Source organism: Diabrotica virgifera, chromosome 6 (genome assembly GCF_917563875.1).
Source record: "Diabrotica virgifera virgifera chromosome 6, PGI_DIABVI_V3a".
NCBI classification, from domain to species: Eukaryota; Metazoa; Arthropoda; class Insecta; order Coleoptera; family Chrysomelidae; genus Diabrotica; species Diabrotica virgifera.
In genome coordinates, this window is record NC_065448.1 from 199246385 (window position 1) to 199268062 (window position 21678).

A 21678-nucleotide genomic window follows, 5' to 3' on the forward strand; every position below is an offset into this window, starting at 1 on the left:
AAAAATTATATCTCATTCTGATAAATTCGCTTTTATCAAACTTTAGGATTTGTCAAATATTCTCTTAATGCTTGGACAACTGAGTTGAAATTTTCTCCTTTTGAAATTGGTATTGGTAGCTTCGAAATACAATTGCTGGATTTAAAATATAGAGAAAGTCCAAAAAAAATTTCTAAGATTCACTGCATATAAACTAAATATACCATCTGAAAACATCAATTATAGTGAAATTCTCAACTTATTAGATTTATCATCACTGGAAAATAGAAGATCATTTCTTGATTTAGTTTTCTTATATAAGATTGCTAATGGATTGGTTGATTGCTCAACACTTCTTGAGAAGATAAAATATAGAGTTCCTCAATGTAATACTCGTAGTAAAGAACTATTTTTTGTAGACTTTCATTGCACCAATTATGCACAGAACAAAGCAATTGGAAGAATGTCTAAGGGGGCCAATAATATCGATATTGACTTTTTTGACTGTTCATTGCCTAGTTTTAAGAAAAAATTGAAAAAAAAATGCTAAATTGTATTATATATTTGATTTTTCAGTCTTTATATAGTGATATTGTTCTATATTTTAATATGTATTTATGATTGTGATACTACCTATACCTATTGTGATATGTGGTATTTTTGTAAATGGTATTTTTGGCCGTAAATAAACTATTTATTTATTTATAAAAAACAAGAAGGTATGGCAATTTAAATTCGAACGTCTTTGTGTTGAATCGGAAATATGGAGAAGAAAAATTGGTTCACCACACAAGTGGACTTCTTTGAATGGCCTTGAGAAGGAAGAAATGACCATTTTCAGCGCTTGGAATAGTATTCCTGATTCTTATGATCAGCTGAAAAAGCTCACGTTTGCTGTTCTGGGGCAAACAGCAGTTCTGGTGGGGCAAAACTTTGTTTGGTCGAATACTTTTTGAGGTAGAACAATATGGTATTTTTATTTTTAGAATATCGCTGGGGACATTTTTCACTATCTTAACCGGCTAGAGGCTAGACCCTTTAGTTTTGTTTAGTGTATGTACTACATATTTAATGTAATAAAGTATACTAAACAAGCAGATTTGGCTCCTATTTTTTTTAAATTGTTGTAATGCTCATATTTGGCTCTTTGGCTAATAAGTTTGCCGATCACTGACATAGTGGATATGTTGGAGCTCCCGGAGCTGCGCTCACCCTCGGCGATTCAATCAGTGGCCGTTTATACAGGGTATCCCAAAAGTAGCGGGACGGTCGAATATTTCTCGAAATGAAAAACCGATCAAAAAACTGAAAAATACGCGTTCAATAGTTTTCAAAAATCTATCGAATGATACCAAACACGGGCCCCCACTCCACCCCTTGAAGGTGGGGTGGAAGGTAACTTTAAAATCTTAAACAGGAACCCCCATTTTTTATTACAGATTTGGATTCCTTACATAAAAATTAACAACTTTTATTCGAGACATTTTTTCGAATTGTGGATAGATGGCGCTATAATCGGAAAAACGATTTATACCTATAAATAACACTAAACACGACCCCACACTCCATCCCATGGAGGTGGGGTGGGGGTAACTTTAAAATCTTAAATAGTAACCCCCGTTTTTTTGCATATTTGGATTCTTCATGAAAAAATAAGAAATATTTATTAGAGACATTTTTTAACATTGTTGTTAAATGGAGCTGTAATTGGAAAAATACGATTTATTAGCGACATCTATCAACAAATCTCAACAAAATGTCTCGAATAAATGTTACTTAAATAAAATTAACATGAAGTAAAACTCCCTAGTGTAATTGGTATATTTAATAAAAATTCTAAAAAAAATTTTAAAAATCCAAACGGATTACGTTCAAAACGTTTTCGGACTTATCAGTCCATCATCAGTGAACCTAAAAGTAAGTAATCTCACTTAGTAAAATTGAAAAAGGGTGAAATTTTGAATGTTAAAAAATTGAAAAGTGTGGTTACGATTACTTACTCTCTGTCCTTGCTAAATAGCCACAATGCCAAACACTGGTCAAGATGTATGTTCTAACTACATGGTGAAATTTGTTAAATAAATTACATTGGATGCCAACGGATTAGTACTAGGTACATGATGCTCTACTCCATTAATTAAGAGATTTTTTTATTATGAATAGGTCTACATTGAACTACGTTTAGTCTGTCAATGATTTAGAAGGAAGTTGAAATACTTCAAATGTCAGTGACATTGACATCCAGGAAAGGGAATTTTTAAGGAATTAACCAAGGTCAAGATCCAATGTGGTTACGGAAATTTAAGTTTAAGACTGTGTTGGAATTTTAATTTTTAATATTAGAATTTAAATTTACCATTTTTTAAAATATTACAACCATTACTATAAATTTGACTATAAAATTAAATTTGATCGAAATTATTGTCATAATATGGTAATGAAAACAAAATGTAAGATTGAATTAGTGGTTAATGAAAGTTAAAAATTTTTGTATATAGCCTTGGGGGTGAAAGTTAAAACGTTGAAGTGATACAGAAGTTGTTTAGTGTGTATAGAAAGGTAAACAACTTCTGTATCACTTCAACGTTTTAACTTTCATCCCCAAGGCTATATACAAAAATTTTTAACTTTCATTAACCATTAATTCAATCTTACATTTTGTTTTCATTACCATATTATGACAATAATTTCGATCAAATTTAATTTTATAGTCAAATTTATAGTAATGGTTGTAATATTTTAAAAAATAGTAAATTTAAATTCTAATATTAAAAATTAAAATTCCAACACAGTCTTAAACTTAAATTTCCGTAACCACATTGGATCTTGACCTTGGTTAATACCTTAAAAATTCCCTTTCCTGGATGTCAATGTCACTGACATTTGAAGTATTTCAACTTCCTTCTAAATCATTGACAGACTAAACGTAGTTCAATGGAGACCTATTCATAATAAAAAAATCTCTTAATTAATGGAGTAGAGCATCATGTACCTAGTACTAATCCGTTGGCATCCAATGTAAGCCAAATTATTTAACAAATTTCACCATGTAGTTAGAACATACATCTTGACCAGTGTTTGGCATTGTGGCTATTTAGCAAGGACAGAGAGTAAGTAATCGTAACCACACTTTTCAATCTTTTAACATTCAAAATTTCACCTTTTTTCAATTTTACTAAGTGAAATTACTTACTTTTAGGTTCACTGATGATGGACTGATAAGTCCGAAAACGTTTTGAACGTAATCCGTTTGGATTTTTAAAATTTTTTTAGAATTTTTATTAAATATACCAACTACACTAGGGAGTTTTACTTCATGTTAATTTTATTTAACTAGATGGTATACAGCCAACCTTCGGGTATTATCCCGTTTTATAAATGTTACTTACTTTTTTATGAGGTATTCAAATCTGCAATAAAAATGGGGATTCCCGTTTAAGATTTTACTGTCACCCCCACCCCCACCCCACCTCCAAGGGATGGAGTGGGGGGACATGTTTGGTGTTATCCGATAGGTTTTTAAAAAATATTAAACACGTGTTTTTTGGTTTTTCATTGGGAAATGTATTTCTAGAGATATTAGACCGTTTCTATAATATTTACCTAGGGTATCAGGATAAATACGTTTTTTCAGATTATTCGCGGTGTGCAAGTACTTGGAAGGGAAACGAGAAACGACCGTGCGCGAGTCGCGGAGAAATATTGCAACTATCTTAAATAATTCATATTGTCAATTGAAATTGTCAAATTGACGTATATTTCATACCTTCTGTCATTGAAGCAGAAAAATTATATATTGCTCCACAATATTGATATGATATGCAATTATTATATAAAGGTAAATTTGATTAATTGTATTTTGCTTGCAGTACTGCATTTTAATAACTAATTTTATTTACTACATACAATTGTTTACGTTTGCATAACATAACCTGCATCTTATTTTTTCTTCTTATTATTTTTTTGGACTATGGCCTTGACAATTATCCAGCAACCAGGACTAATATAATTGGCCAATATAATTAAAAGTGCGAATAAAAGTACAGAGCGTAGAAATAGAGGTCGCTTTGCCGAACTTGCACGGTCCCAATAGAGCAATCTGTCCACAATTCGTAAAAATATCTCGAAAAAGTTGCTTATTTTTGTGTAAGCAATCCGAATCTGCCATAAAATATGGGGGTTCCTATTTAAGATTTTAAAATTATTCCCCCACCCCACCTCCAGGGTGTGGAAGGGGTGTCGTGTTTGGTGTCACTTGATAGATTTTGAAAACGTATTTTTCAGTTTTTTAATCCGATGTATATTTCGCGAGATATTCGACCGTCCCTCTACTTTCGGGACACCCTATAATGCAGAGGAGCGCATGCCGTATCCATTGGAACAGTTACACGGAGCACGGAGCACCAACGTAATGGATGCATGCCTTAAAAAGCTAAGAAACTCATAATATTCAGCTGACCGGAACGATATTATTTGAGGTGTGAAATTCCATAAACAAGGGATCTACCTGTTTTAGGAAATGATCCCTTGTTTATATAATTTCAGGCCTCCAACAATAGCAGTGCCGGCGATAACGGGCCTACAAGGGGTGCACTGCAGGCGAGCGGCTCTGTTTCGAGACACCAAAATGAGTTTTTTTCTGCGGGTGTTATACAAAATACTAGTTTCAAAAACCTAAGGGCGCCTATGCTAATTTTGCAGGCGGACACCTTATTCCCTAACGCGGGGACTGAACAATAGCATCCCGCTGAACTGATAATTAATGAGCCTTTTAATAGCTTGTTAGACCAGTGGTTCTCAACCTTTTCGAGTCATGTACCACCAAATTCTTTTAAATTATTTTTGGTACCACCTAACTAAAATACCTAAACTTACGTGCATAGAAATCGGCCCACTTAAAAATTTGGTCATTTTTGATGACTCGTATTTCCTAAACCTGTTGGCCGATTTAAGTCATTTCTTAAACATGTTATAGCCTGATTCCTACAATACCACTATAATAATATTGTAACGAAAGAGAACTCTTGGCCGACCCCCGAATAAAGGTAAACAACAAGAGAATGACGTAATCTAATCTTCGCGGCGTCCCGAGAGTTCTGGAAGGTACCTCACGTGGGCGTGCCGACAGACAATGGATCGACTGGTAAGAGATGGGAGATATATCGAGATGGGCGCGGATATTTCTGGAATGTTCCATAATAACTGTATCGCATATATAAATACCGACAGATTTGTAAATAGGGTTAGTTGATAATATAAATTCGATCTGTAACTCGTATAAATAAATTCGTATAAACGAACCGAGGGTATTATTTTAAACAGTAATTACGCTACAGTGGTGTCGGTGTTCGGTAAACTTAGTGCGATATAAATAAGTGAATTACAGAGACTTAAAAGACTTTTGAACTTTATTCGTCGGGAATAATCGGAGTGCGTTAATTGTTCGGTATTCGGAAAGACTTTTAAAAGACTTTTGAACTTTATTCGCCGGGAAGAATTAAAGTGCGTTGATTGTTCGGTATTCGGAAAGACTTTTAAAAGACATTTTGAAAAGTACGTGTGTGCCGACCAAAGATGTTGCTACAAGAACTTTCCGTAAAACAGCTCCGTAAACAGCTAAAGGAACGGGATGAAGATAGCAGTGGGACCAAGAAAGTCCTACAAGCACGACTCGAGGAAGTCCTCACGAAGAACGGAGATAATCCAGAGACGTTCCACTTTCAGTCAGCAGAACAAGCAATCTTATCAAAATTAAAAACTGTTTCTCAAACGATTGATGAAACTTCTAAAAAGAACAACGAGAAACTTGAAGAAGTTAGTAGAAATAGCGACGAGAGATTCGAAAACGTTGCTAAAAAATTTGACGAGACTTCTCAAATAATTAAAGAAGTTTCTCAAAAGATCGATGAAACTTCTATAAAGGGCAACGAAAAACTTGAAGAAGTTTGTAGACAGAACAACGAGAAATTCGAAGAAGTTTCTAGAACATTCGATAAGATGCAGAAAAGTGTAGACGACAATAAAGAAATGCTAGAAAAGAAGATCAAAGAATTAGAGAGCATGATAACCGATACAAAAGTGCATCCGTCACTTAATGCAGTAGCTTTGGTTCCTGTAGTGAAAGATAAACTACCGAGAGACGAAACGTCGCATAATATGAGATTCAAATTACCACCATTTGATGGAAAGTCTTCTTGGTTCATATACCTTAGACAGTTTGAAGCTATTGCGACCGCCAATCATTGGACCGAACAAGAAAAGGCTGTTTCCTTGACTGCTGCTTTACGAGGTGATGCTGCAGATATATTAAGGTCAATTCCTAAGGGTCAAGAAAAATGTTACCAGACCTTGTTCACTCGTCTAGAAAAACGCTATGGAGATGCCCATCTACAACAAGTATACAAAGCACAACTGCGAAGTAGAAGTCAACGAGCAAGTGAGAATCTTCAAAAATTTGAAGCAGATGTGGCTCGTGTGGTGCGGTTGGCTTATCCGGAGCTGCCAGACAGCGTTTTAGAAGAAATTGTGGTAGATACCTTCGTCAATGGGTTGAAAGATAGTGAACTACAGAAAGCTTTACGACTAGCAAGACCAAAAGTTTTAGATGAAGCACTTGCTATTGCATTGGAACACGAAACGGCTAGTCAAACTTCACGAAGCCATAGAGTCAGAACCATTGAAGAAAGTGACGAACACAACGATGAACGTCTGGAGGAAATGATACGGAGAGTATTTCGTAACGAGATGCCAAAGAGACGCGAGCCTAGATGTTGGAATTGCGGCGACGTAGGCCACATTCGTCGTAATTGTAAGAAGATCGTCCAGCAGTCGGAAAACTAGAGCGGGTCGACACCAAGGGGCAACTGCCGACCTCGAGAACTAGAGCCCCCATAGTAAATGTCAACCTTACGTCCTCCGGTGGAATCCACAACTTATACATCGAAGATCGTATCAATAATAGATCTAGATCGTTTTTGGTGGATACAGGTGCAACAAGAACTATCGCACGTCCAGACGTAGTACGAGGCCATCATAAGTTATCACCTGCAACATGCTCCTCGGAAGGTCTGCAGCCAAACTCTAGGTCGCAGGGCAAACGAACTTCACGACAGGCAAGTTGGTGTTTGACCTGTAGTTTCATTAACGGCCGAGCGGTAGGCCATCAGGAATAAATTAATGTGTTGGTCCCAATCTCGCTGATGTTCAGATACAACTTTGGACAAGTGTTTACCCATCGTTCGGTTCATCCTCTCGACCATCCCATCTGATTGAGGATGCAGGGGTGTTGTTCTGGTCTTATTAACATCGAACATTCATTTGGCTAACATTCAGCCAAATTTCAAATTTTTTTATCCGTGCCCATCAGAGATATAAGGGGTCAAACTTTGAGATTTTTCAAATAATTACATTTTTGAGATTTTTTTTGAAAAAATTTACTCAAGTCTCAAAGCTCAAACTTTTTTTACTTAAAGTATGTGTACGTATGTCTTTTGAAGAAAAAAATTACAAACCATTATCGGCTTGCCTTATGCTGTTAAAAAAATGCTGAAAATGGAATTTTATCAGTTTACCTTTTCAAACTTTGGGGTTCATTTAAGGCCTTAAGGGTAGTTTGAAATTAAATAATGCTGTAGGCCGTTTTTTTAGAGCATACTTTTCTAAAAAGTTTGGTTTTTGATTTATTGTTTTAGGACAAACCTCAGTGAAAATATTGGCTAAAGAGCGAAGCCATGTTTTCCGTGAAAATGATCGATACGCTTTAACAAAAATGGCCGTCATCGGCAAACTAAATTTTAAAAAAATAAAATAAATGGAATTCTGCAGTCTCTATAGATTGAAGTTTAAAAGGTAGAAAAATAAAAAATATTAAAAATAGTCAAGCAACCAACTTAATTTATATTGGATCACTTGTCATGGATTGACCCGAGGTAGTTATTGCGCATTTTTTGATACACAATTAGGAATTTAACTTTCACCATTGGCGCGCATACATGTAATATGACCCTTATGTGCGCCAATGGTGAACATAAAATTCTTAATTATACTTATGTCAAAAATTCACAATAACTACCTCTTAAAACCCACCAAATTTCATTTGCATATCTCAGCCGGTTTTAGAGCAATAAATAAATCGTTAGTTTGTAAGAAAAAATTCATCACCCCCTATCTCGGAAACAAAGCATTTGCAGACATACCTTTATAAAGCAAACTGTCATTATTTTTTCATGCAGAATTACCTCTTAAAGTTTGCCATACTTATTTAAAAACACCCTGTATTGATGAAAAACAAGGCTAGTTGTTAAAATACCTAACTTTTTTACATAAAATAAGCGAATGAATCAAAAAACAGAATGTTAAGAAAACCTGAGGCTATAGTTTGGTTTTAATTTCAGTATTTTATAAATGCTAGAATATTCCTCAAGATGTGGTAAACTTTGAGAAAAAAACACAGTTTGATTTGTACACTCGGTGTACAATGACAATTTACCTGTTTAGCAACATTATTACGTTAGCGATATTGTTAATGAATAAGGCTATAACATATTTAAAAAATCACTTAAATCGGACAACAGGTTTAGGAAATTCGAGACATCAAAAATTGCCCATTTTGTGGGGTGCCCGTTTTTCGTGCCGGTCAGTGTATTAACATAAATAATTAATGCGATATCTGCATTAATTATTGATGTCAATTAAAATATATATTTAATTGTCTTTTGAAAAATTATGAGAAAATTCCACTTGGTTGTTACCTTCTATTCATACAACATGGTCTCTCTTGTACACATAATTCGATATAAAAGATAAATCTCGTTTTGATTTTTCTAAAATTTCATAAACAATTCAATATAATGAAGCATAACAAAATCATTGAAGCGTTTATAGAACACAAATTCAATTATTGGTACATAGAAATAACTTACAAAATATATCAGCCTGCATCAACCACAACTATTTCATAATATTAAGATTAAAAATCCATACATACATAAGTTGGAACAGTAGACAAGTAAAAAGTAGAGTATTTTAGGTAGCAGGCGCGGATCTAGAAATTCATAATAGGGGGGGGGGGGCACAGACTTACCTCAAATACAAATATTATATTTTCCAGATTTAGCCACACGACTCACACTTACTCTAAGGATAAAATACACTATATAATCCCAGATACCTACGGTATCAAAAGGATTGATAGACAATTCACGACTATTAATCACACTGGTCGTTCTTTACCATAAAGATTAACCTTTCTACCATCAATGGGTAGGTACGCATGGATTATCTAGTAAAATACAAATTATTATATCTTTATTGTATCGCAAATTTGAAACGTGACTTTTCATGAGATAAAGTTTATACCCAGTGCAATGTATTTGCATTTTAAAATATCATTTTTGTTATTCTTTGAATTGAGAAAAATATTTCCGTTGTTTATGGTTCCACCGGTACCCAAACAAATGCGCCTGCAGATTATGTTTCAGATAAGGGTGTTTTATTAGATTTTATGGCTTCTTTCAATTCTTTGGAAGCGGTTGTCGTGTAATTTAGTGTTGTACTGAAGGCTTAAAGTTTAGAGTTAACAGAAAAAAATAATAAATAATAAAAACATACGTATAGACTAGGTAAATACAATAGGGGGGTCTATGGACCCGTTGACTCCCCTTTATCCGCGCCTGTTAGGTAGACACACACTTAGTCAAAGAATGTAGAATGTATGGTGAGGAGCTTTAGACAATTACTCTTAATGCACTAAAGCAATGTACAAATACATACAGAAACAAATGTTATATGTGGATAAAAAATCACCTTTCAGCTGAAGAAAATTCGCACTCTGTCCACGAATGGGGATGTCAAAGTGAACTATGTGTGTAGTTGCGTCCAATACACTGATTATCAAACAAGATTTCTCTAAATATAAAATAAAAGACCACCATGTAAATCTGAATGAATTCATTTGTGACAATGCTACTGATACTAATCATAATGGACTCATAATATTTTTAAACAAATACATAAGATCACCTTTTATTGCTCCAAAAAATATATTTTTAGGTTTTTTGGGCCATTCTAAACAAGAAAGGTATCTTGTGATTTTTCTCAAAAATTGATATTTTCGAGTTATAGGCGATTTAAAATCTAAAAAATGCGAAAATACGCATTTTCGAGGCTTAAAAACTCATATTTAAATTAGTGTTTTCAAGGGTGCCAATAACTTTGATTAAAGTTTAAACATTCCTTTTCAAGATTCCGAAGAGTGATCGGGTATAACTTCAATTTAGGCCGTAGTTTTTTAATTGTTAATTATGCGTGTCCATCCGGTTTTGCGCCGCGCACTATTTTCAAAAATCTCCTATTTTCCTCCGCAAAATATTTTTTCTAGATTCTTTGGGACATTCTTAATAAAATAAGTTTCTCGACATTTTTCTCAGAAGTTACTAGTTTTAAAGTTATAAGCGATTTAAAATGCAAAAATGCGTGTTTTGTCATTTTTCGGATTTTAAATCGCTTATAACTTAACTATTAACTTTTGAGAAAAATATCAAGAAACTTATTTTATTAAGAATGTCCCAAAGAATCTAGAAAAAATATTTTTCGGAGAAAAATAGAAGACTTTTGAAAATAGTGCGCGGGCACCAGCAAAAGAAACCGGATGGACACGCATAATTAACAATTAAAAAACTACGGTCTAAATTGAAGTTAGACACGATCACTCTTCGGAATCTTGAAAAGGAATGTTTAAACTTTAATCCAAGTTATTGGCACCCTTGAAAATACTAATTTAAGTATGAGTTTTTAAGCCTCGAAAATGTGTATTTTCGCATTTTTTAGATTTTAAATCGCCTATAACTCGAAAACTGTCAATTTTTGAAAAAAATCAGAAGATACCTTTCTTGTTTAGAATGACCCAAAAAACCTAAAATAGTTATTTATGAAACAGTTCTTGAGCACGAGTGACAGCGGGGCGAGTGCTATACATCGCGTAAGTTCGCAAAAAGTACTTCACGCACAGTTTCATACAATATTTTATCTACTCTACCATAAAATTCATTTCTATTCTACAATTTTTAGAACTTTGACATTTAAAAATTCTAACTTCTTTCAAACCACAAAACTGTCAAAACTTTTGTCGTAATTTATTGCTCATTATGTCATCACCATGACAACGCGAAAGTTAAGGATATTTGATTATATGAAAGTGTGTTAAAAACAGTGCGACAAAGTAAGTCCCATTTAAAATACATTGTTACTTCACGCACACTTTAAACACTTCACGCACTACTATCTATAATGACAGTTTTCACAAACTAAAAACTTACACACAATATGACATAGAGTACATAAATATCTTTTTTGGAACAATAAAAGGTGATATTATGTATTTGTTTAAAAAAACTGTTTAAACAATGTCTACCCAAAAATTCCGTCTGGCACCCTTCAGATTTGTTTAAAGGAGACATTTTTGAATAAGAATCCGTAGAGAAACCGAATTAGAAATGTTTTTCAGACGGGAGCAGTCTCACCACATGGACTATAAGTAAATGTACTTAAGTATTAGTTAATATTTTATTTAATTTCTTAATGTGTTCTCCATACCTTACTTTAGTAAAGACTGGATAAGATGAAATATAATATCGTCGCTGTGAAATCCAAATGGCATAAGTGAAAAAAAATCGATTTTTGAGATATTGGTATCAAAATATATATTATTTGTGTATTTTTATGTCAAACCGCCATAAAATTAGGTCAAGAGAGTCTGTCAAATGGCGTTAGGCCAGGTTGCATAATGTTTTAATCACCACTTTTCTTAGCAGAAGACAGACCTATTGTCCAATGAGTCAGTAGCTTCTTAAAAGGTGAAAGATTACATTGTCATGTCACATGTCATGTACGTAAAACTGAAGTCATCAGTTGTCACTGTGGCTTAAGTGCAAACAGTAAAATCACATTTTAAGGGGATCGGTGCAAACTTTCGGCTCCAATGCTATTTAAATGGGATTCATTTTTTTTTCGAATCTTAAGAAAACTAACAAGTATAACTGAAAAATTTAAACGCAGAATGAAAGATTACATTATTACCGAGCTGAAAACTTCTATAACGTTTATTTTAATAAGTTACAGGAGTGAAAAACTAAAAGAAAATTTAGTCTGATTTTCAATTTCAAATATCTCATTAAAAAAAAACTTTTTATTTATTCTAAGGGACTTTCGGCCCTCAGTAATAATTTAGTCTTTCATTCTGCGTTTAAATTTTTCAAAAATACTTACTAGTTTTTTCAGGATTCGACAAAAATGAACACCTTGTCCATGGTAATATTTTCCAAATCGAACATTCGCTATCTTTGTCCTACAACACTCAGTCAAACAGAATGTGCTGACAAGACAGTGACAACTTTATATATTTGAGGCTTCAGAAATATTTTGAGTTGCTTATTAAATAATATTGATAGTGTATTTTGATAAATAATTGATTTAAGGCATGAAATTAATAAAAAGTTATTTATTGTTTATTAATTATGGAAGGATATATTCTGTGATCCAAGTATTTTGTTGTTAAAGATGTTCAACATTTAATCTAAGCATTCCATCGTAACAATTGTTAAAAAAATCACTTTATCACTTTTCCTCTTTTTTCGATTAAATATTAGTTTTGATTGCATAATATATAAATTAATATAATCATTGAATAGATGGTTAGTGAAAAAAATATATTAATTAACTAAATTAATAATTTAGCAATTACCTATACAAGTAACAGTTATCCAATAACATTCAAAAGTCATCTCTAAGTTCTGCTGTCTTAGCCAAAACGCTGTATCTACAGAGACATCACATTCGAGTAAAATCGATTTTTGGTTAAGAATTCGTATACATTTACACAGGATACCTTATGTGTGTTTAATGTGTTTGGGCTTAACTTACGTCGTTTTTAGTAAGCAAATAAGATAGATAGGCACATTTGGGTTAGAAAGAAGTAAAAATTTAATTTTTTCAGATTTTTGCAGATACATCGTTCTCGCTAAGCACGACAGAGTTAATGGTGACAATGTCATTGTCAAGTAATGTTTATATACATATTACATGTCCATACCAGTGAGAATTTTACTAAACGTAATTTGCCCTGTAAAGAAAGAAAAAGTAGGGATAGACGTAAAATATTTGTGCCTGCGCTCTTAAAGTCCTAGTGGGGTATCTGCATATTTGCTACTAATGCTTCAATAAGCAGACTTTTCATAATAATTTTAAAATTATTTTATCCAAGCAAATAGTACCTCTAGTGTGAATGTGAATTAAACAGTAGTAAAGAAAGGATTCTTACAGCTAATAGAACCTTCCATGCAAATAAAAAATTACTAAAAAATAAATTATTGAGCAAGAAATCGAAAATGAAGGTATACAAAACAATAATTCGACCTACGATGATGTATGAGCCGAAACCCTTAGCATAACAAAAAAACAAGAGGAAAACCCTATAATACAAGAAAGAAAGAAAAATACTAAGAGCAATATTAGGACCAATAAAAATAAATGAAAATGAATTTAGACAAAGAACGAACCTTGAGCTACTGAAAGAAATTAAGGAAGATATAATGTGTAAACCAAAACAGCAAAAATCAAAATGGCTAGTACATGTATGAAGATCAGTATCAACTATGACTATATTCTCATTATTGGAATGGACACCAGCTGGCAAAAGATGTGGAAGACCAAGATCTACATGGTTACAAGAAGTAGTAAATGATCTCAACAAGGCGGGTATAAGACAATGGAAAGAAAATACCAGAGATATGAAACAGTGGAAAAAAATAACCGAGAAAATTAAATAAAGAACATGAGGACTGATCTACCTTAAAACATAAATCTAGAGAGCTTAAGCGGTATAACTCCTAAAGGGTTGTTTAGCCATTGCAAAATATTTGGAATGCTCTGGTGAAAAATGTCTCTTTTGCATTTATGCTGGTTTGATTTCAAAGCGACGATATATCTAAACCACATTCAAATATAGTATTTTTACTACAAAAACGTTATTACGTAGGTCAAAATTTTTGACGTAAGAGAACTGTCAAAACATTAGATTGTGACTTTTCATTATTGCTATGTTTATTATAAACACGGCAATATGAAAAGTCACATTCTAATGTTTTGACAGTTCTCTTACGTCAAAAATTTTGACCTACTTAATAACGTTTTTGTAGTAAAAATACTATAGCAAATTCCCAACTATAAACAAACGCACGTGTTACTATTCGCTGTCTCATTCATCAAGAGGCTGTTAATGTAATTTATTGCCCTAAACGAGGTGGATTCTCATTTTACAGGTGCAAACTGGTCAGTCTGCAAATTCAAATTGTAGGTAGCATGTTGGTTTTTAAGATACACTTCAGGACGACCCTATTTAGCTTCCATGCACGTTTGCTTACAGTTGGGAATCAGTAAAATGAATGGACTTTAATATGAAAAACTGGCTAATGTAAATATGCTTAAGTATTTGCCAAATAAACCACAAAAGCCAAAAATTCATTTCAATCTAATACTCCACCCTAAGCCCTTACAAAATTAATCAATAATAAACTGCAAAGTGCAAAGACTAAATTCTAAAACTAAAGTAAAACACCAGGCTAAAGTATGAAAGAAGACTTTGTTATATAAAGGCACATTGTCAATGTCAATTATGTAACAGCATTGGAAGTCAGTTATGTAACCTCTAGCTAGGTTCAATCAGGATAACATAATAATAGGAATATTATTCCTATACTATTCTTATTTCTCCTTAGATATTATTTATGTTTTACAGTAAATTGCTGGTTCCAGATAGGTGAACCTAGCTGAAGACCTAGCACCAGTCCTGGCGCTAGGGTATAAGGTGCCCGCTTGCAAAATTGGCATAGGCACCGTTCGGTTGTTGCCCTTCGTAGTAGCCAGCCCTGCCTAGCAGCACGGATAAATGTAGGAAATATTATACATTAACACATTTGTTACCAAGTGACTCATATATGAGCCACATCGATTTTTCCATAGACCAGTGTCTCACCCTTGAGCTGGGGATCGCACTGCACATAATGGTAATTTAAATAGCTGCCTAGGCAGCTAGGTCTATGAGGGCGAAACTTAAATATCCTCTTGGTAGGGAACAGGTTAAACATTAGGTATACTGGGCTATATAAACACAGTATAAAGGTAAAAAGGCATACCTAATAAAGAAAAAACATAAAAATCCAAAGAGAATTTTCATTTCTTGTAAATAAAATTCTATATTTAGAAATAATTCAGACAATGGTGTCTTAAAAGTTGAATTAATCCATATTATACTGCTGGTACATCTACAATAGCAAATAAGAAATAGTATGATTCATCAACCTTGGGAATTCAGGTGACAATGTCAAATAAATCCATAAAGTTGTTACACCTTGTCTATACTAATTGTAAATGATTTCTTACAATGATATATTGAGCAAATTAATTAAACACAGGAAAGTAGTGTGGCACTGTTAAAAGTACTTTGAACTTCTTGCTCTAATAACTTGAATTTTTAATATATATCTTATTTTAGAATAATTTTTTGCGGAGTAGGTACCTATACAAAAAAAAAAGAGATAAAGAATAAAAACTTACCTAGGCCCATTTTACAGAATATAGCTGCTGCATCAGTAGGTGCAATTTTAGCAGGAGTAACTACTGGTACTGGTTTTTCTTCTACTTTTTTGATTATCTTCTCAGGTTTTTCTTCTACTTTTTTGATGATTTTTTCGGGTTCTACTTTCTTCTCTGGAGCTGACACTGTAACAGGAGCAGATGGTACAATTTTCTCTGGTTGAGGTTTTGGAGGTGCAGGTTGTACTGGAACTATTGGTTCCTTACTAATTTCGGGAACTAATGCAGGTACATCTGACTTAAAAGCATCTTCAAAGATCTCATGTCTCACAGTTTCTTTAGGTTTAACGGGTTCAGGATGCTCCTGTTCGAAATCCAAGAAGTGATCAACTTCTTTTTTCTCAGGCTCAATGAATTTTTCAGCTTCTATTAGATTTGCAGAGAATAATTTATTATTTCCGTGATCGAAGACAGAAGTAGCAGGGGGTATTGCTGCATCCTGTAAAAATTGATCTAATTTTTCTTTACCTTCGCCTCTATCCAGGAAATCGTCTTCCAGTAGATTTCTATTCATTTTTTCGGGAATCAGTGGATTTTGCAAAGAATGTAATAATTTGGAAGCACCGGCCTGATGACTCACCGCAGTCTTGGGCGTGTTATTGATTTCATGGACTGTTTCAGGTGCTGTCACCTCTTTGTCTTGTTGCAAACCCAACAAATCCTGTAAAGGACTTGAGTCGTGTCCTAAATGTTCGAAATCATCCACCGAATCTACTTCCCTTTTAATGTTAAATGCGTGTTGTTCGATGTCTTTATGTTGCTCCATATCTAACTAATTAATTTACAAACACTAGAATATCCCGTTAATACAAAAATATTATAGATTTCTACTTCTTCCTATTGCACTTACCACTGTAAACTAATTTCGAACCCGGCTCCAAACTTGAAACTCCCCAAACATGTCAACAATGATGTCAATTTCCCGAAATCTGATTCGCTATTCGCAAAACAACGAATCAGAGAGCACTAATAAACCGGAAATATAAAGAGCTATTCAGATGATCGGTGAGAATTTTGGTATATAAATAAATTTTCCTGATAAAAAGATAAAATGGAAAATCCTATGTTTAATAAAAATGTTTCTATCGATAACTATAACTAAATATTTATTTAAGATACCATAATAAAACCTATTAAATAGGAAAATAGATAACTGAATTACGAATGTAACCGATCATCCATTAGCGGACGAATCTTAATTTTGTGGGGATATATTATCACAGAACTGAACAGAATTGAAGCATTGGAAATGTGGATTCATAGACGGATGCTATAAAGATACCCTGGACAGCAAGAAAAACTAATGAAGAAGTACTAAGGAAGGTCAACAAAGACAGAGAACTGCTAAAGACTGTTAAACATCGAAAAATGTCTTATCTGGGACATATCGTGAGGGGAAGTCGGTAGGAAGAAAACAAGTTTCTTGGTTAAAAAACATTCGTGAATGGACTCAGATATCAAATGCAGGACAATTATTCCATATTGCAGAAGATCGAGAAGCCTTCGCAATGGTGATCGCCAACGTCGGATAATTCTGATATGGCACGTGAAGAAGAAGATATTATCACAAGAAACAAAGACAAAATTTATTTTTGTCTTCAAGAAATATATCCTCAAGAAATTATATTTTGTACAAGTTGCATCCAGTTATGTTCTATTTTCCGTAGGTGGTCTTCCCCTGCCCCTGCTGCTCTTATCTTTACGGATGTCTACGGATCTATCATCGCTCAACTATGCTACACATCCTGAAAATCTCCATTTTAATCTTAATAATTTTTCTATGATCTCTTCTATTCCCGTTCCTGTGCATACTCTGCAAATATCTTCGATTTTAACGCGGTCTGTAAGTGTAAGTTAAACTCCTAATATGGACTTTTCCATTTTCCTCTGTGTTCTTTCCAGTTAATTAGCATTATTTTTAGTGGACGTTAGTGCTTCCTATTTGTATTTCTTTCATCTGGATGTCTCTGATGATTTTTAAGTCATGACCAAGATATTATCTGTATTGTGGAACCTTCCTCAGGTGTTGTTTTCTAATTTTATTGTTCCTCCGATCTCCGATGATCAAAACAAAAGTTTGTCATAAAATTTGTTTTGCATTTATTTATTTGCGATCCCATTTCTTTGGTTGATGTGATGCATTAATCCATCATGCATACTCCATAACTTCTGTGAAGGGCTTGGGTGACATCGTATCTAATTGTCTAACACCTCTCTCCAATAAGAAGTCATGACCAAGATATTATCTGTATTGTGGAACCTTCCTCGGGTGTTGTTTTCTAATTTTATTGTTCCTCCGATGATCAAAAGTCTGTCATAAAATTTGTTTTGCTTTTATTTATTTGCGATCCCATTTCTTTGGTCGATGTGATGCATTAATGCATCACGCATACTCCATAACTTCTGTGAAGGGCTTGGGTGACATCGTATCTAATTGTCTAACACCTCTCTCCAATAAGAAGTCGTTAGTTTTTTCATGAAGTTGCAAACTTACTGTTGATTTTTGTATAGTTGTCTTTAACATCTCAGAAACGTGACTGTTAGTGAACTAAGACGGTTTGATGAGGCTACTCTGAATGCGCGAAGACCCACTAAAGGACCCGAGTTTTCCAGGGAACATCATGTAGCCATATTACATTTCGCTACGGAGTATTGCGATTGGAATGCAGATGACTGGAGAAATGTGATATTTATCGATGAGTTCCGATTTTCTCTATGTTCACCGGATGGTCGCGGAAGTCTGAAGAAGATATGGTTCACGATATGCCGAGTGCACTTTTAGCCCTAGAGTAAGTTTTCAAGGGAGTTCAGTTGTGGTATGGGCTGGTATATATGTATTAGGAGGAGCGTACAGAAATGTATTTTGTCTCTAGGGGATCTCTGACCGCTGATATGTACGTAAATGAGCATAGGTGTAACCAGGATGATCCTAAGGGGTGTTACAACTACCTGAAAGGGGGTTACAACTACTGGAAGGTCTCTGAGGGCTATGGTGTTAAGCGTATAGAGCTCAAAGTACATCCCAATGGGGGGGGGGGTTATAACCCCCAAAACCCCCCCTGGTTACGCCTATGTAAATGAGATCCTGCAAAATTATGATGTTCCATATGAATCATTTCTTGGAGAAAACTTCACACTGATGCAAGACAAAATGCACGCCCTCCTGCTGCCGCGCGCATTGTCAGAGAATACTTTAATGGAATTGAGATTACCCATATGGCATGGCCAGCGCATAGCCCCGATTTAAATTCCATCGAGCATGTTTGGGACAATCTTGGTAGAATTAATTATTCGAAGCCGGGTATCTGCCTCTATTACCCTATGTCAGCTCAAAGTGGCTCTTTTAGAGGAATGGAAAGCAATTCCACATAATGAAGTTTCAAACTTAACTGCCAGTACGCTCAGAAGAATAGATGTCGTTATACATGTTTGTGAAGGTAACACGAGATAATAATTAAACCGAAAAATACTGTCTATAAGTTTTCCATATTATTTTTATTTTGTTTCTGAAGATAATTGAATAGATAAAAATTTGTTTAATTTTAAAAATAATTAACCATTTTCAATTTCGTTGCAACACGAAACTACAGCCGCATCATATTCTAGTTCAATCAGAGAGTGCAGCAAGCACCTCTACCGGTTTCGAAACTTATTAGTCTCTCATCAGGAGGCACATATGCTGCTCTCTCTGACCCAACCAGGACAAACCCCGGCGTGCAGTTACGGATTGCAACGAACGAAATGGCAGGGATGCTCTAGCGGCAACTGTTAGCAAAAGACTAAGTTTTCAATCTAATAGCACATAAAATAATACCAAAAATATTACTCGTTACATTACACCAGATTGAAAACAATGGGAACCTTCTCTGGTTACACATCCGAGGCTTATAAAATTTGCAAGCCATAACGGATGCTGAGACTAAAGAAGATGAGGGAATTTTACAATTTATAATTCACGTCCCATCTGCTCAGCGCGGTAAAGTAAAGGTGGAGTATGAAGGGAACCATTCTCGTTGGAACTTTACCGAGCTGAGCAGATGGGACGTGAATTATAAATTGTAAAATTCCCTCATCTTCTTTAGTCTCAGCATCCGTTATGGCTTGCAAATTTTAGAAGCCTCGGAGGTGTAACCAAAGAAGGTTCCATTGTTTTCAGTCTGGTGGGATGTAGAGTAATATTTTTGGTATTATTTTATGTGCTATTAGATTGAAAACTTAGTCTATTGCTAGCAGTTGCCGCTAGGGCATCCCTGCCATTTCGTTCATTGCAATCCGCAACTGCACGCCGGGGTTTGTCCTGGTTGGGTCATAGAGAACAGCATATATGAGGAAGACCTTGAAACAATCGGGATAACACATTGGAGAACTGCGGGTACGAACAAAGATGGAGAATGGAGGAAAACAGAACATTTGTATGCATCCTTATTTTCTTTGTTACATTTTCACAAAACTCTAAATCTTTGGTAAAAATCATCTTCGGATAATTCTTGGTGAATTTAAATTTTGTAAGGATGAAAGCCATTTTTATACAAAATGGGTTGTAAGATATTTTATGATTCTCGTGAACCTTTAGTATAATACATCTAAAGTTTTATAATCAGTTTTATCTGTACAACATCTGTAACACATATCTAAAGTTTTCGGTATACCAAACTTTGGCACTCAATGGACTCAATATAAACGTAAAGAAGACAAAGTTTATGACCCTTAGCAAGAAAAAGATAGCAGAAAGTCAACTCTACCATTGTAGAAACCCTTGTAGAAAGAGACACACGACACACTACAACTACCTCGGCACCTTAATAAATGAAGAATGGATCAACAACCAAGAGATAATCACCATACCGGATGGGGGCCTTCTTCAAGAACCACAACCTCTCTCTTCGCATAAAAATAATAATGCTGCGATACTAAAGTCGACTTTACATTACATGATTTATCATGTGATTTGTCATATGATTTGGTCATGGAGTGAAATTTACATGTTTACACTGTGTGATTTGTCATATGATTTTGCATTGTTAATACGGCTCGTTTTGTCATAAGCATTGTCATGCGGCTCGTCTTGGGAAAAATCATATGACAAATCACATGATAAATCATGTAGTGTAAAGTCGACTTAAGTCTTCTGTAATTTTTATGGTGTTGAATCGTGTACCTTGAACGATGATATGTGCAGAAAATTGGAAACATTGGAGACGTGGCTATACCGGAGAATTCTTAAAATCCTGTATACTGACCGCATCACAAATGAGGAGGCCCTCAGAAGAATGAAGAAGCACCTAGAGGTACTATACCACCATCAAATCTCGAAACTTGGTCACATAATGTGAAACGAATCCAGATATATGCCACAAGCCATCCTGCAAGGAAAAATATTTGAAGAGCAAAGGCCAGGAAGAAGAAGAACATCCTGGTTAAAGAACCTCAGAACTTGATGCAACACAACATCTGTGAAGCTTTTCTGCGCTGCTGCAGATGAGATAAAGATTGCCATGATGATCGCCAACATTCGTCACTGATAGCATTGATTAATAACTACATGTGGGTGCTTTATAATCAATGCTGATGGGCACATCAAGAAGAAGAAACCTTGGCAGATCTTTAAGCTAGGTACCACCAGTTTCATTAAATTTCATTTTTATTCTCGATACTGTTGATCTAGGTACTTATACTGAGGGAATTGAGGTTTTAAATAGTTGAAAATATAGCTTGCCCCATCATGTTTCCTATCACCAGATCGCATTAATATTGCATAATATGCTTTTTACTGTAGAATATTCCTTTGTTTATTAATGGCACACCCATAGGTAAGTTAATAATGTGACGAAAAAATAATGTAATAATTAATTAATTAACTAAAAATTTGATAACAATAGAATTATATAGGAAATTATGAAATTAACAAATATGTACAATTTTTTAACAATTTTTTATTAACAAATTTTTTTAATGTCGAAGATTTTAACCCCACAATTATATTCTACATCTCCGTCCATGCTGATGACACCAGATTCCCCTGATTCTTTGTTATGGTTATGGAAACGTCAT

The 21678-nt window shown here is 34.3% G+C and overlaps 1 protein-coding gene across 2 annotated transcripts in view; it reads right to left on the minus strand.

Annotated features, from left to right (window-relative positions):
- The window catches only part of LOC126887119 (reticulon-1-A), a 130558-nt gene extending 113944 nt beyond the window's left edge, over positions 1 to 16614 (minus strand). For both annotated transcript variants that reach the window (XM_050654471.1, XM_050654470.1), the window contains exon 1: positions 15589 to 16614. In XM_050654471.1, coding sequence (XP_050510428.1) covers positions 15589 to 16393 — 805 coding nt within the window. In that variant the 5' untranslated portion in view covers positions 16394 to 16614. The remainder of the gene's footprint in view (positions 1 to 15588) is intronic.
- Between the last annotated feature and the right edge of the window lie 5064 nt (positions 16615 to 21678).